This window comes from Mustela erminea, chromosome 17 (assembly GCF_009829155.1).
Source record: "Mustela erminea isolate mMusErm1 chromosome 17, mMusErm1.Pri, whole genome shotgun sequence".
NCBI classification, from domain to species: Eukaryota; Metazoa; Chordata; class Mammalia; order Carnivora; family Mustelidae; genus Mustela; species Mustela erminea.
In genome coordinates this window covers 41,037,616-41,054,192 of record NC_045630.1, presented here as the reverse complement: position 1 = coordinate 41,054,192, position 16,577 = coordinate 41,037,616, and the positions used below count along the sequence as shown (strand labels likewise).

At 43.2% G+C, this 16,577-nt stretch overlaps 1 protein-coding gene across 8 annotated transcripts in view; it reads right to left on the bottom strand.

Moving 5' to 3' along the window:
* NR5A2 (nuclear receptor subfamily 5 group A member 2) overlaps positions 1-16,577 on the bottom strand; it is a 151,091-nt gene that overhangs the window by 55,323 nt on the left and 79,191 nt on the right. For all 8 annotated transcript variants that reach the window (XM_032318689.1, XM_032318691.1, XM_032318690.1 and 5 more), the window contains one exon: positions 5,953-6,072. In XM_032318689.1, coding sequence (XP_032174580.1) covers positions 5,953-6,072 — 120 coding nt within the window. The remainder of the gene's footprint in view (positions 1-5,952; positions 6,073-16,577) is intronic.

The following is a 16,577-nucleotide window of genomic DNA, read 5'->3' as shown; positions in this document are numbered from 1 at the left end:
TAAAGACACTCAATTCTGCAGACATTTATTTAGTGAACATAATGTGCTAGGTAACTTGTTAGCCATGGGACTTTTGAAAAAGTTGTGCTATTTTATCCAACTTTTTCCTTTCCCTCTTCAAGCTCCAAGCACCAGTTTCCTGGAGATCCCCTTCATTTAAAACCAGTCTAGTCCTTTTCTTCCTTGTCTATTGTAACAAATGCATTTACCATGAGCAGCATTCAGGAGGAAAATGCCAGAATATTGGAACAAGGAGCAGGTGGGGCCTTGCATTCCTTAGCCTGTCTAGCAGAGATGCTATAAAGCACTGTGTAGATGCCATATGCATGCTCAGGCTGACACAGAATTGCTGCCTGGGTCGCTTGTGTGTGAGGACTACAGTCCTGGTGGTACAGATGGAGACGTATTGAGTACTACTATTTATTAGTCTTAAAATACTCATCATAAACATTTTCATTTGTTCTAGAAGAACTCATCATGGAGCAGCTGAGAAAATTCTGTAAGCAAAGCAGGAAATTTTTTTTTGAATTTTACTTATCTGAGAGAGAGAGAGAGAGAGAGAGAGACCATGCACAAGCAGGGGAGCAGCAGGCAGAGGCAGAGGGAGAAGCAGGCTCCCCAGCGAGGAGCCCCATGCTGTGGGGCTCGATCCCAGGGCCCCTGGATCATGACCTGAACTGAAGGCAGGCAGGCACCAAAATGACTGCGCCACCCAGGCGCCCCAAACCTGGAACTTTCTACCAAGTAATTTGGGAGTACCGTATTTCTTCTAGTTGAGGCTGAAAAAGGTGATGGATTTTAGCTAGTTAATGTTTAGTTAGTTTAGTTGAAGTTTTATCCAGAAATTCCTTGTCACTGCTCCTCTAACCCTGGGAGGATTTGCAGGTGTCTGTCTCAACCTGTGAAGGAGTTTGGTCAAATACAGTCACTTGAGAAATAAGGCACTTCCTTCTAGAAGTGGAATCTGGACAGCTTCACATGCCCATCTGACTCCCTTTGCACTTCCTCCTCTGAACCTTCCTCCCATCTTATCTGAACCCATGTCACGCGGCTTACCTGTGAAAGTGCACAGTGCAAAGCCCTCTGCGAGGCTTAGTCATCAGTGTCATTAGACGATAAATTACAACTCTTATCACCAGCGAGGGCGGGACGCTGTCTAATTCCACCCCCCCATTTTTGATTTTCCTTCAATTATCAGGTCTTCGTGAATGTTTTTAAATTAAGTGAATCAAGCTGTTTTTCTCCTGTAGGTGAGTGTTAAGCTGTCCATAGGGTTATTTTACACACTTCGTTGGAAGAATGCTGTTTAATTTTTTTTCAAAATAATATCAACATCATGACTTGAGGCATCTATCACTGTTTCAAAGTTCACATTTCTGCACAAATCTGTGGTAGTAGGTCAATGTGTTTTGGTGGCAGAGGAATTGTTTCCTTTAGAAAATTAAGAAAATGCCGCATTTAGGAAGAAAACGCAACAAAAGCAGTTGATTTAGAGTGGTAACATTGAGTGACCCTTTTTCTTCTTTCTAGCATTTTCTTAATGCTGAAATAATTTTATAATGGTACATAATAATCACATTAAAATGTTTCTGATGATCTAAATTTATTTTTACAATGTGATAACAATGCCACACCAAGAAATTTATAAGTAAAACAAAGCCATTTATATATTTAGGCTCATAAAGAAGAAATGAGTGTCTTGCTTGGAAGTTTCACAGAAGCTGTCATGCACAGAAATTATACACGAAGACTTTGTAGCATCTGTGAGATATACAGAAAAGCAGTATGGTATGTTGGTTAAGAACACAAATTCTTGGGGCGTGGGGGGTTGGGTGAGCCTGGGGGTGGGTATTATGAGGGCACATATTGCCTGGAGCACTGGTATGGTATGGTGTATGAACAATGAATTCTGGAATTCTGGAACCCTGAAAAGTAAAAAAAAAAAAAAAAAAAAAAAAAAATGGAACAAACTCTGGGGCGCCTGGGTGGCTCAGCTGACTGATCGTCAACTTCTGATTTCTGCTCAGATCATAATCTCAGGGACGGGAGATCGAGCCCTGTGTCAGGTTCTATGCTCAGCAGGGAGTCTGCTGGTCCTTCACCCTCTGCTCCTCCCCTCACTCTTTCTCTGTCTCCTAAATAAATATATAAAATCTTAAAAAAAAAAAAAGAACACAAACTTCGGCACCAGACTGCCTAGATCAGAACATTCTACTGCTTTTATTAGTTGTATTTTGACTTCGCATCAACTGCTTCACCTCTCTCTGTCTCAGTTACTCATCTGTAAAATGGCGATGCTCTTAATAATAAGGAGTACTTTCTTCACAGGGCTGTTGACCTCCTATCAGCCTCCTGTTCACAGTTTTGATACCCTGAAATTTTCATGTCCGTACTTTACAGAACTATTTCTTGTAATTCCTACTGCAATTTTCTGACACAGATTCCCCTACAATCCCCCCTGGATAAGTGAAGAAACTGAAACTTGAATGATAAGGGGAGTTCCCCAAGATGGTATAGCTAGTAAATTTTGGAACAGGAACTCAAACACCAGTCAGTTCAATTCTCAACTAGACTAAAGTGTGTTAACACACACACTCAACATTTTCATACCAGACAGCAAATAGCCATATACTAGTAATGAAAATATACTCTGCCAGGAGCTTGACTGTTATTAGATCATATACTAAAAAAGGGTTAAGTTCCCTCTTTTTGCTTTCTTCAACTACCTCCATATATTTTCCTTTTAAAATCATGCTAAAAAAAAAAAAAAAAAGTGTTCACCCTGGGGATGCCTGGGTGGCTCAGTCTGTTGGGCGTCCAACTCCTGGTTTCAGCTCAGGTCATGATCTTGGGGTCCTGAGATCAAGTCTCATGCTGGGCTCCACGCTCAGCGTGGTCTGCTTGCCCCTCTCCCTCTGCTCCTCTTCCTGCTCGTTTGCTCTTTTATTTATTCAAATAAATAAAATTTTAAAAGAAAAATCATTTCCTCTCCCCTCAGAATATTGCTCTACTCTTATGCTTCCTGTAGTCCTTCCTTTCATCATTATTGTAACAATCGTCCTAAAATTAGCATACACCAAATGATCTATTATTGTTTTAACAAAAACATCTAGGTTTTCCCACACTTGCCGTCAGGGAGGTATTTACTGTTCTAAGGAAATTATACATCACATTTTCACCTATCTCTCTGCATCTCAGGGTGGGAAGCAGAACATGCCCACTGCCGGAGAAAGTAACTTCTTAGTGCCAGACCAGTACTGGGGTCTCAGCCCCACGACCGGAAATGGGAAGGTGTAAGAAAATAGAGATGAGATGGTGGGGAAGCGTGCTCTGGGTGTTGAGTCCAAGTTAACTTGTTTTAATTCAGCTCGTAGGTCACGATAGGGCAATTCTACTCTGGACCATCAGCTGATACTTTTCAGGCACCTAACATATTCAGCACTAAACAGGCGCTATATAGATGTAAAAATCTGTCTATGAGTCCACATTAAAATATCTTCCTCATTCTGTTGCAAAGGTCACACGCTTTCCAAGGGTCTTCCTTCACAGCACTTCTTTTGCTTTAAGAAATTGCAGGTTGGGGCACCTGGGTGACTATCGGGGTTGGGGGAGGTTAAGCTTTCAACTCTTGACAGAGGCTCAGGTCTTGATTTCAGGGTCAGAACACCTAGCCCGCTTACGATTCCCTCCCTCCCGCCCCTCCCCTCCAAGAAAGAACTAAAGAAACTGCCAGAGCGTCTCTCTACTTCCTAACTGAATGCTACCCAATCCATGAACCACTTAATAAAGCCAATCAAATCCTTAAGAAAAATAAATAAGAAATTGCAGGAAGCCCAGAGATAGATTCAAAATGTTTAGCCTATTCCACAATAGAAAATACAAGGTTTGTTCCATAATTTTCACAAATTAAGAGTATTTGGTTATAATGAATCATTACAAAGGTCTGCATTGATTGGATGCAAAGGGGTAGGGGAGGGCTTTGACAGAAAGGTGACTCACTTCACGAGGGCAGAGGAGGCAGCTAGAAGACTCTGGGTGGCAGGAAAGGTGAGACGGGAAGAACTAGCTCTTCGCCAGGGAGTTCGGTGTTCGGTTGTGAGGGCAAAACATGAAGCAGCAGTAATTGATACTTAAGATGATAAATACCATCTATTTCTGACTGTTCTTGGTTTTGAAAATCAGAGACAAGAAATGCACTTTCCCTACTTTTTAAATGGTAATTACCTTTACCCAGGGGCAGCACTTAAGGCAAAATGAAATGTGAAATAAGGAGTATTTCTAAAGAGCAAGAATGAAAGTGCTTTGAGAAAGAACAGTACAAACCCATTTGATTTCTGAAACTCAGAAGGAAATGAAATCAAATTAATTTGTGGGCTGAGGTTCCTTCTAATGCAGTTCCTCGTTGGGTAGGGAGGGGAGGGGGAAACGGGGAAGGGGGTGGAGAGAGAGCTGGAGGCCTACCCAGTGAGGAAACTCTAGAAATGGGTACATGTCCTCCAAAACCCTGGGTCCCCGGACAAAAATGTTCAACGCAAATTTAAAAGCCCAGAAAGTCAAGCCCATGAGACTTTATTTGCTCGCCTGGAAGGCTTTTCTCACGAGATGTACAGAAAGCGGGGACCAGATAGTGATGGAGATGGTTGAATTGATCCAATTTGCAAAAACTCTGAAATAGTGCTTGCCTTTAATTTGATTGGGAAAAGGTGATTTATGAATAATACAGCAAATGGCGTGGAGACAGCCTTTCATTTTCAAATATGCACTGCTGTGGTTTCACAGCACATAAACATTTATGGCTGCACGTAAAAGATCACGGGGCCTGGGCAACTAAGTCCGGAAACGCTGCGGAACGCTGCAGCGAGGCCTGAATAGGAATGACCCAATGGACTTAGGGAATCAAGGTGTTCCATGCATTTATTTTAATAACACATCAGTTACTGAAGGAAGGCTAAGGACTGGGAGGGACATGCCAAAATCCTATGAAGTTGGACTTAGGTCCATTAAGTACTTTCCGTTCCCCAGATATTGGTGAAGGCAACAACAATCTCTCCTCCTTTGAGTCTTTGCTAAACATCACCTTCTCATTAAAGACCAAACCCAGCCGCTCGTACTGAACACGGCAATCCTTGGGTCGGGCTGCCAAGTACCCCCTGGATACGTGTGCATTCTCCTTTGCATAGCACGTCCTCTTCTTTCTTCTTTTATTCGACAAGCACTTTGACCTCTAATACATCATACGTTTGTCATATACATAAATGTTACATGAAGATTCATTATGGTCAGCTTCTCCCTGCTACAATGTCAAGCGTCATGAGGACAGGGTCTCTAATGCATGCCACTGCCCTCCACTAGTGGCTAGCATGCTGTCGGATGTCCAATAAATATCTGTGGACCCACCGAGTATCTATTCAGAAAGGAGTAGGGATGCACAGCAATTTTTTCCATCTTCCTTTGGAATGACGGTAGCTCCTAAAAACTGGAACTCCTGGCCCTTTTCCCTCGCATGCCTTTATGCCAATATTTATGTACGATGTCTGAATCAGTCTCTTCCACCACTATGATGCCAAAACAGTAAGGATTCCGCAAGGTATAAGCTTTTTTTTTTAGTAACTGACAAAACAAGTGTGTAGATGAACGCAGAAATCCGAGGAAAGATGGCTGGGTACTCATCATTAATTCTGATTTAACAGTTGTTTTGAGCCTTCAAAGCACAACTTCCAATCCCAGCAGAGTGAAAGCAGCAGAATGTCTGTGATTATGTTTGCTTTTACAAGTTTAACCGTAATCATCAGTGTAGGAACAGAGTGCACCAAGTCAGCTTTTCTAAATTATTTGCAGCCAATCTTTTCCTTTCAAAGCACCAGAGTGCTTCTGACCTAGTTAAATTCCTGCCATTCTGAACATGCTTAATAAAAAGACATTTTTGGGGGGGTGGGGGGTCTCTATACTCACTTGTTGCCCAGTAACCAGGAAGATGGATCCTTCCTTTCCGTGTACCACTTGTCGGTAAATGTGGTCGAGAATTAAGAGCTCACTCCAGCAATTCTGAAGCAGCTTCATTTGGTCATCAACCTGTAAAATAGAAAAAAAAAACTGACACTGTTAGTCTCTCCATTTTTTGTTTTTATTTAATTTTCTCCATAAGAGAACTCACTATAAGCTTGAGGTCTCCCTCCACCGATGGCCGCCATGGTGCAAATGCTCAGAATTTACATCGCTGCTCCTAAAAATCATTATTTTCATCTGGACAAATACTTTTCCACCTATGAATACTTAAGAGTAGTATTTGTAATCAATGAGCTGCTAGGAAAAGGCCCTCCATTAGATCGTTCTGTCTAATGCTCACAGAGCTATTAGAGTTTGCTCGTGGGAGGTCCAGGTGCCTCACACTGTCCTCAGCAGACCCCATTAGAATGACCCCAAATAGCCTGTGTTTACGTATCTAGAGTTTACTACATTGATACAAAGCTAAAATAGTACACTGATAGTAGCAAGCTGCCAAACTGAGAAGATTTCTTTAAAAGACAATTAGCATGGGGTGCTTGGGTGGCTCAGTGGGTTGAACCTCTGCCTTCGGCTCAGGTCATGATCTCAGGGTCCTGGAATAGAGCCCTGCATCGGGCTCTCTGCTCAGTGGGGAGCCTGCTTCCTCCTGCCTCTCTGCCTGCCTCTCTGCCTACTTGTGATCTCTCTGTCAAACAAATTTAAAAAAAAAAAAAAAAAAGACAATTAGCATGCCAGCACAAAGGACTTTGGAAGATAGAGACACACTGCCATTATCTGGGATCTGGATTAACTGGAAGTCCAAACTGTGCCCGAGTTTGAACAGAATAATGACCAATCATGGTCTTGAGACTCATTTACATTTGCTTTATGATCTGGATGATTTTCCTAGAAACTCTCTGAACTTCGGCTTCTGTAACTGGAAAATGAACCAAGAACATTGCCTCCCTCACAGGACTGCCATGTGGATTAAAATGAAAGATGCTGAATCCCAGTGGACATTTTATTCTTCTTTCATCTTGTCCTCCAGGAGATGGCATTCTTCAGTGACAAAACCATCCTAATTTCACGTACAGTTCACAAACCCACCTACGGTCTGCAGTCAAATGCTCTACCACTGAGCTACACCCCCTCTCCCACCTACGGTCTGAATGCGAAGACCATACTGATCCACTGCAATGGCTACCTGTAACAGCAGGATCTTCCTTTTGTAATATCTACCAGCCAAAGATCCAATTGTTCCTAATGTGGTGGCCATATTTAGACTATACACTATGTATTTATAAAAGTAACACCTGACATCGATATGTTCCATAGTAGTTTTGGAGAGTTTTTGTGTATTGCTTTGGATTTAGCTGATAGAATATGCCTTTGAAGGGGCGCCTGGGTGGCTCAGTGGATTAAGCCGCTGCCTTTGGCTCAGGTCATGATCTCAGGGTCCTGGGATAGAGTCCCGCATCGGGCTCCCTGCTCAGCAGGGGGCCTGCTTCCCTCTCTCTCTCTCTCTCTCTCTGCCTGCCTCTCTCTCCGTCTACTTGTGATCTCTCTCTGTCAAATAAATAAATAAAATCTTTAAAAAAAAAAAAAAAGAATATGGCTTTGAAGCTACCCAAACTGGTATCATTATATTCAACTTAGAGATGAGAAAATAGGGCTCAGAGAGGTCAAGTGATATTCCTAAAAAATTTTCTTTCTCTCTGTCAAGCTCTAGGCTGTCTCCAAATTACATCAGGAGGTGCTAGAATCTTCTAACTGAAGATAATTTGACTTACTTTTAACAAATTCATTTTTAAGTAGCCATTCAAAGGAACTGCAGATAGCTGGCTGATTCTTAGGAAGTTTCCACTCACACATTCATTAGTACTGATGTGAGCTTGTGATGAACTTGATTGGCATGAGTCTAGGTAATAAAGCGAACACAGTCAAGGGCGCACTGAACCCAAGGTACAGAGACGGACTGAAGACTCAGTTCTATACTTTCCAGCGTTGAAAGCTTAGTCACACTACTTTATTCTCTAAGACTTACTTTCTCACCTAAAAATATAGGAGATTCTTTTTGTGAGGATGAAATAAGACACAAATGAAGAAATAACAGACAGAGAGCTCACACCTGATGGGCCTCACTGATTCTGTGGAGGAAAGCAGTAGCACTGCAACTACACAAAACTACAATCAGGCTCTGGTCAGGGAAACCTATCCCCAAGCATCTCCACCACAAGTATGTGGAACCACTTAGTCTGTTCTGACCAAAAGAATTTCATTCCTGGGTGCCTGGGTGGCTCGGCTGGGTAAGGGGCCGACTCTTGGTTTTTGCTCAGGTCGTCATCTCATGCGTTGTGGGATCAATCCCTGAGTCAGGCTCTGCGCTCAGTGGGAGTCTGCTCGAAGATTCTCTCCCTCTTCTCCCTCACCCCCGCTCCTACTCTCTGTCTCTGTAAAATAAATGAAGGGCCCCTGGGTGGCTCTGATGAAGTCTCTGCCTTTGGCTCAGGTCATGATCCCAGGGTTCTGGGGCTGAGGCCAGTGTTGGGCTCCCTGCTCAGCAGGGAGTCTGCTTCTCTTCCTCCCTCTGCTTCTACCCCATGCTCCTGCTCTCTATTTCTCTCAAGTAAGTAAATAAATAAAATCTTCCTTATAAAGAAAATAAATGACTAAATCTTAAAAAAAAAAAAAAAAAAAAAGAATTTCCTTCATCCTAGTGAATAGGTATTTTTAAGAGCTGATTATTTGGCAGGTTATGAGTACCAGACCTGGGATATAATGGTGAACAGGACAAACGCAGTGCCTACCTCGTGAAAATGAGTCTCAGGGTGGACAATATCCACCCAAACATGACACCGTGATTTAGTGACAGGAGGAGGTCACATTCTTCTCTACCCGAGAATCTCCACAGTGTTGTGTGCTATGACAAGTCAGCTTCTGGGCGGCAGTTGATGCAGACCCCTCCCTAACTGTTCTTCACAAACTATTGTCACAAGGATCTGTGGCCAAATGTCCCAGAACTATACATGTTGTAGCATCCAGGGGACATTCCAGGAACTGTCTCTCCAGATGCTTCTGGAGATTTCAAAACAAGGTGTACTATGCTCTCCTGGGTTTTGTTATACTCTCATTTCAACAAAATCATGCTCAGCATCTTATTTCAAATTTATCAGTCTGTGATGACAATTTGGTTCTATCCACGGTATGTTTTATGGTTTTGGGGACTGTGTGGTGTGTGTATGTGAGAGACAGCGAGCGAGCTATGAAGCTTTAGTTATTTATCACTCTTTTCAGGGGAACCTAAAATACTCCCCCCTGAGATTGTCTCCCCAGAAACAACTGTTACACATGTTAATGTTGCACATAATTTCAAAATGGGTGGGGGAACAGAGATCCCTCAAAGTGCATATATTGCTCCCATTTTTGAAAGAGCCAAGGGATTATCTGCTGGCCACACAGAAAGAGAGAAAAGGGAGTGAAGATGAAAAGAAGCAGAAGTTTGGGAACTTTCTCTTTAAGGGCTTTTTCCTCTTCGTCTGCAGATGATGGTCCCTTACTTTCATACGTAACAGGACAGAAATACTATAGTCAACAGTTCTCTAGCATCAAACCGTGTTCCAACTGTAAGACAACCTGACTTCTCCAGGCTTTCTTTTCTTTTGGGATATTGAAGACACACTTCCAGGTGTCTCATGTTCAGAAAAAGAATGAGGTGTATCGTTTTCAGATCTTATGCCTAACTCTGTCTGTGTGTGTAGATGTGTGTGTGTGTGTGTGTGTGAGAGAGAGAGAGAGCGAGCGAGCGCGCGCACGCCAGCCAATGGCCAAGGAAGAAATGAAAGTTTTGCTCTGATGCATCCTCTGTAAGTTTCTTACTAAGGGGCTGGATATTTTTTCATCCCCACTTCCGGCCACTGCTGCCTACGTCCAGAGGCAGTAAGAAATCAGGCTTTTAAAACCTGTGATTTCCTGGTTCCTCTGCTGTTTCAGAAATTACAAGAACAGGTGAACATGTCTATTTCCCATAATTAGCACTTCCCTTTTGCTTTTCTTTTTTGTACTGTTCAAGTCATCATGTCTTCCTTTGTGTCTAACATAGGATCTTTGCTCTGCCTGTTTTCCCCAAGTACCGTAACTGCTTGTTCATCTGTCCGCCCTCCTTGAGGATAGGGGCAAAACCTGCGGCTGGAGCTACCACGGTGCCCCCCACAGCACCCAGCACCCCCCCAAAACAAAAAAAAGATGCATTTTATAAATGCTTGTTCAGAGAAAAAACAAATGACTGAATTAGCTTCTGCAAGGTTTCTGCTTGGCACCTACGTATCTTTGGTACCTAGCCCAAGATAAGCTTGCTTGCTTGTCCTTCCGTGTTTGTGGAATAAACAACCAACTTTACCCCACAATAAACACCCGGAGAATCTGCCTCAGACCCTTCCCACGTGCGCTGGCAGGTCTGGACCCACGGCTGCCCCTTCGTAAGGACTTCTTGACCGATTGTAATTTTAACACTCCTCCTGAGCCATTGATTTCCTTGTTTTAACACTCTCTGAGGGGGCTTCCCATGCCAACATTCCATTTCATTATTTTCCATAATTGATTATGTAGTATTTCATGTTATCTGGAAATTGGTGAGTATGCAGCTTCACGATGCTTCGGGTGACAGAGTTTGTATGCAGCTCTGTGAATAAAAGCACGGGGTAAATTTGATGACCAACATGATTCTTATCTCTAGATAAGAAAACCTGCCAATTTTGAAGGTATTTTTCCTTTGGAAAACAGTTATAGGTGAATTGGGGGGTGGGGAAGAGGGGAAAAATAATCCACTGCTTCTGAGTCAATTCTCCAGGTACCAATACTGTCAATAAACAACTTAGGGTGGCATCTGGGGAGCCCAGAAGGGGGACTGAATGAGTGTAATAACTCCCATTATATATCAAAACCTCTGGCTAGTTAGCCTACCACCTCATATAATCCTGTTATCAGCTGCAATAAAAGGAAGGACTTATCTCAGAAACCGAGTTACTCATCACAGAAACTATTTACACGGACTTACCGATGAGTGTGTAAAGGAGTACAAGACACACATTGTTCATGAACCACACTTCCCACAACCCAGAATGTTCATCATTAGAGACACATGCTTTCTCACAAGAACAGTGAATTCGGGCACATGATGAGAGAAAGAAAAATGGGTAGAACCTCCTCAAGCCTGCCCTTAGCTGATCGGAGCCTTTTTGGTGTCCCCTCCCCTTTACCTTTTAAGAGTCTGGCAACCACGCCGTGATTTCACTTTCCCTCTGGCAGGCGGATGTAACAGTTGACATCACAGATCATTGTGGTTACACTTTAAGAAAGATATTTTAAGGAACGCATTCTGCTGACATGGACTGGTAACTTACAAGTGGACAGGAGCCCATTTCTTCCTTCTGATCCTTCAGTCTGGGTGTTACACAGTCCCTCCCTTGGAGGAACTCACAGTCCAGGGAGAGGAGACAGAAGTCTGCCTCTGTAATTCCCCGTGCAGCAGAAGCTGGAGACCACTCTACCCGGCTTCACCTCCCGGGGGGTCATGGAAGCGTCTGAGAAGACGGTACTTAAATGCAGAACTCAACCTTGTAGGATCACTCACGGAACTCAGTAGCTCGTATGAGAACTCTTGGAACCAAGTATTTAAAACTGATGTGAGGATTCTTCACAATCATGACAAATAAAGTCCCACCTTTTCTTTTTTTTCCCCCCACTTTCTAGCAAAAAGAAAAAAAAAAAAACAACCCATGAAATGGACGTCCATTTTTTTGAGGCTTCCTTTGGGGACCAAGGTGGCATTTATAAAGAGGTCTTCAGAAGCAGGGAGAGAAAAATCAAAATCAAGACAAATCAAAATCAACTTTACACATCTGAGTGAGAATCTGCTCTGGGCAAGGCGGACACACGACGGCTCTAATCCTGTACTGTTTTTGTAAAGAACGCTGCTGATACCTGCGGCCGCTGTCATAAAGTGCTACAAAGTCCAAGAAAAAAATGATTTCACATTAACAACGATTAAACAAGCACTAAAAACAATACTGTACGAGAGAAATAACAGCCACTAAAACTCCCCTGTCAATTGTGGCAATGGCCCAGAGATTTATGACCAGGGGTTCTTCCCTGGTCGGAGGTACTGAAGGCCAGGGAACTGAACTCGTCTGGCCCTGCTCTACGTTTCTCTAGACGGGCAACAAAGGATTGTTTTCTCCCCCTGCAACCTACAGGTGACGGACTCTGGAGGCAGAGGGCATTCACCGTAGGCTATCTGCCCCTTGTTTCCAAATGTATATTTATGTATGACTATGTATATGGTGTCTGCTGATCCTTCAGCCTGGGGAGGCCTGGGGTGGCCACAGAAAGAGGAATTAGATTGAGGTCAATCAATGGCTGCCATACAGCTGATATCCTTAATCTCCAGGAACCGGGGTCACCTCCGTCCTGCCCCACTTCCACATCACTGGTGGTGAGCAAAAGAGTGGACTGTGGTTGTGAACTGAGTAAGATCGCTGTCAGCACAGGGAGAGGACAGAAAATACAGAAAATTCAACACTGAATCCAGAGTCACTCAGCAGGGCAGCCAGAGGCCCCAAACCAAGGAACCTCAAAGGCAACCACTGTGTAACCCAGGATCCAGCACCAGCCACTCACAGTCATGATGAGTCGCCAGGAACAGGCTCAGCAAATCTGCTAGTTAAGAAGTCGGAGAAGGGTGTGGTTTGGATTGGAGGTCTTCTACCAAAAATGTTTTAATTTCTTGGGACACCTGGGCGGCTCCATTGGTTAAGCATCTGCATTTGCCTCAGGTCATGATCCCACGTCCCGGGATCGAGTCCCATGCTGGACTCTCTGCTCAGCAAGGAGTCTGCTTCTTCCTTTCACTCATTCCCTCACACTCTCTTGGTCTCAAATAAATAAAATCTTTAAAAGGGGGGGGAAGGGATAGATTGAAAGAGAGCATGAGCCACGAGAAGGCAGAAGAGGAGGGACCAGCAGACTCCCTACTGAGCAGGGAGCAACCTGGATACGGGGCTCCATCCCAGGATTCTGGGAGCATGACCTGAGCTGAAGGCAGATACTTAACTGAGCCACCCTTGGAGCCCACATGTAGTAACATTTTATACAAAGGTGTGCTAGTATCAATGTGAGTCTTTTTCATTTATATAAATGTGAGGTGATTACATATGTGGGAGACATCATTGAGGTTTGGAGGGAATACTGCACTCTGTAGGTACATGTTAAATGTCACTTGGATTATGTATCAAAGACAACGCATTGGAATTTGGCCCATTTCTTCTGCATGAAGTAGTAGCTACAGTCCCAGAATTTGTCAAACCAAAGGACAAAGTTTCCCAGCTTTTCTCGCTCCTGCTTTTTAAATGTTATTTATTTCTTTGAGAGTCAGGGAGAGTGCGAGCATGAGCAGGGGAAAGGGCAAAGGGGGAGGGGGAGGGAGGGAATTCCAAGCAGACTCCCCACTGACCATGGAACCCCACTTGGGACTCAATTCCATGACCCAAAGATCAGGACCTGAGCTGAAAACAAGAGTCAAAGGTTCAACCAACTGAGCCACCCAGGGGCCCCTTTTACCCCTCCTCTTATCCACACTTCAAAAAGCTTCTTGTTGAAATATCAATCCCTTCTAAGCTGGTAAGTTCATCATACTGGGGGGTCGAACAGGAATGTGCACACAGCAATGTGAGTAGTCTTCCCTGTTTAAGATTTCATATGCGTCCACGTAGAATTGATGTGGTCTGATGAAGGTGGACACAAAATGGTAATTATTTTTCCCTTTGGTTTATAGAATATAATCACACTCCATTGCTTTGAAGTCAAAGCATGTACATATCTAAAGAGAGATGGGGGAAAGGGAGTTTCCGCCACAAGAGTTGCTTGGACATGACAAGTCAGCAAGATGGGCTGATGCTTCCACGCGGCCGTGGACTTTTGCGAAGTGAAGGAGACAGAACTAGAATAGCTATGAACGTCATGGCCAACCCAGCCCCAGGTTGTGTGTGACCAGTATTACAAAGGATGGTCTGGATGAGGGCAGGGTTAAGAGAGGAGTCACTTTTCTTGTCGGATTATGGACCTGTCCCCCTCAACAATAAATCAAACAACATATGGTCGGGTGTTACTGAGACCTGACTGAACATAAGCCCTTATCCTCGAGAAACTTACAGATGAACTGAGCAAATAAGATGTATCCATGCCAAGTACTGAGTGTATAAGGTAGCATATAAAGTGTTAAACTCTGTGGAACCAGTAATTTGAAAATGAGTATCTATATATAGAAATACTTATCTAGAAGCACCTGGGTGGCTCAGTGAGTTAAAGCCTCTGCCTTCAGTTCAGGTCACGATCCCAGGGTCCTGGGATAGAGCCCCACATCCGGCTCTCTGCCCAGTAGGGAGCCTGCTTCCGCCTCTCTCTCTGCCTGTCTCTCTGCCTACTTGAGGTCTCTGTCAAATAAATAAATAAAATCTTAAAAAAAGAAAGAAAGAAATACTTATCTCTCTATATATTTATATATGTAAGTACTGTGTGTATATCTTAGATATAGAGCTAAGTTATACATTATATTTAATAAATATATTTATAATTTACTATAAATATAGTAACTCATAATATATTTAATAAACATGATATATTTATTGTAACTGAGTTATTTTATAGGCATAAGTATAAAATGTCGTATCCTTAAAATATTTGAAGCAGTTTATATGCACACACATACATGTGTACATATGAGATACAAGGGAAAAAAAGGTAGAATACCAAGCTGAAGCCAAGACTAGGCTCAGTCCCTAAAATCAGTTTCATAAGGATTGGTTCAGTTACCAGAAATGGGCCACACTCTGGTTCCTTGAGGCGGAGCACCATTATTAACATGATTGCTAGTATGCATGCGATAAAATCAGTTACTTGCAAAATACCCTCTCTTTGTACTGGACTCCTGAGAGAAATTTCTCTGTGAGTTTTCCAAGGAGAATTCTAGAAGATGCAGTAAGTGAGGCTCCGGCCATATCCTCCAGTACACACAATATTTACCTCCACAGAGGGTGTTCCTTTTAAAACCCCATTTGAAGTTCCTTTTAAATGGCAATGTTAGGAGGCCACAAGATAATGTGGTCCTGGAGCTCAAATTTCTGATGATCTGTTTTCCAAAGATAAACTGCAATAATCCAGAAAGGGAGAAAATGTACATATTTTAGGTCCTTTCACTAACAGCAGAGTTCAGGACCATTAGACACTGTAAAGGAAATGTATGGGGCTGTACAGCTCAGAAACGTGGGTTCCTATCTTGGCGCTCCAGCCATGTAACTTTGGGCAAAGAATTCAAACTCCTTAAACCTCAGCTGCTCTCACAGCTGTTCTTCTTGTTAAATGATACAAATATAAGTGTGCCCACCTCAGGGGCACCTAGATGGTTCAGTGGGTTGAGCCTCCGCCTTTGGTTCAGGTCCTGATCTCAGGGTCCTGGGATTGAGTCCCGCATGGGGCTCTCTGCTCAGCAGGGAGCCTGATTCCCCCTCTCTGCCTACTTGTGACCTCTCCTTCTGTCAAATAAATAAATAAAATATTAAAAAAAAAAAAAAGGTGTGCCCAGCTCAGTGACTGGCACATAGCAGACATCCAGATAAGGGTAGTTAAGCCTGATTCTTAATACAAAAAAGTAGGAGGCTTGGGTGGCTCAATTGGTTGGGCAACTGCCCTCGGCTCAGGTCCTAATCCTGGAGTCCCACAGGCTCCCTGCTCAGCAGGGGATCTGTTTCTCCCTCTGACCACCCTGCTCATGCTCTCTCTCTCTCTCTCAAATAAATAAAATAAATAAATAAATAAATAAATCTAATAAATAAATAAAATCTTTAAGAAAACACAAAAAAGGCAAAATACAGGAGACGCAAACTGAAGTACAAAGGAACAAATTTCAGGTGATGGAAAAGGCTGATGAAGGAGCAAAGAAAAAGATTTTAAAGCAGATTAATGTGAAATGTTTTCCAGTGCTTTCTCTTGCTGGGTATTGTTTCATTTATGCCCATTACCTGTTTCCTGTTCTCTAGCTCAGAAATCTCCTCTGTATAATTAAGGCAATGTTCCTCCCATGTCCGACCCGGCAGATGTATTTCAAGCAATGAAGACAAAGCCCTTGAAGGATGAATATATTTTCTGTTAGTCTGGCTGGAATGTCCAGAAAGCACTTGTGAATATGATTAGCATTTTCAGAATATTCGCTCTCTTCATTTTCCAGACATTGCCTTAAAGGCAACAATACCAGCAGCCACAGGACTCCAGGGGGGCAGTGGGCCCGTTACTTGGACATCAGTGACTAAAACAAAAATTAAGGATCATTTTGGTTGCCTTGCAACTTGGGAACTGGGCACAGAGTGGAAGTCCTTGGAATACCAGCATGGAGAAGAAAGGGAGATGAGGATATTCTAATGAACATGCTCCATGACCCTTAAGGTCTTAATGTGACTTCTTCTGCTTGTAGACTGCATTTTGAAGCCAGAAAAGGAGTTGTCAGAGGCTAAAATGTCCTTGGGTCCTTTTTGGCTGGCTGTTTC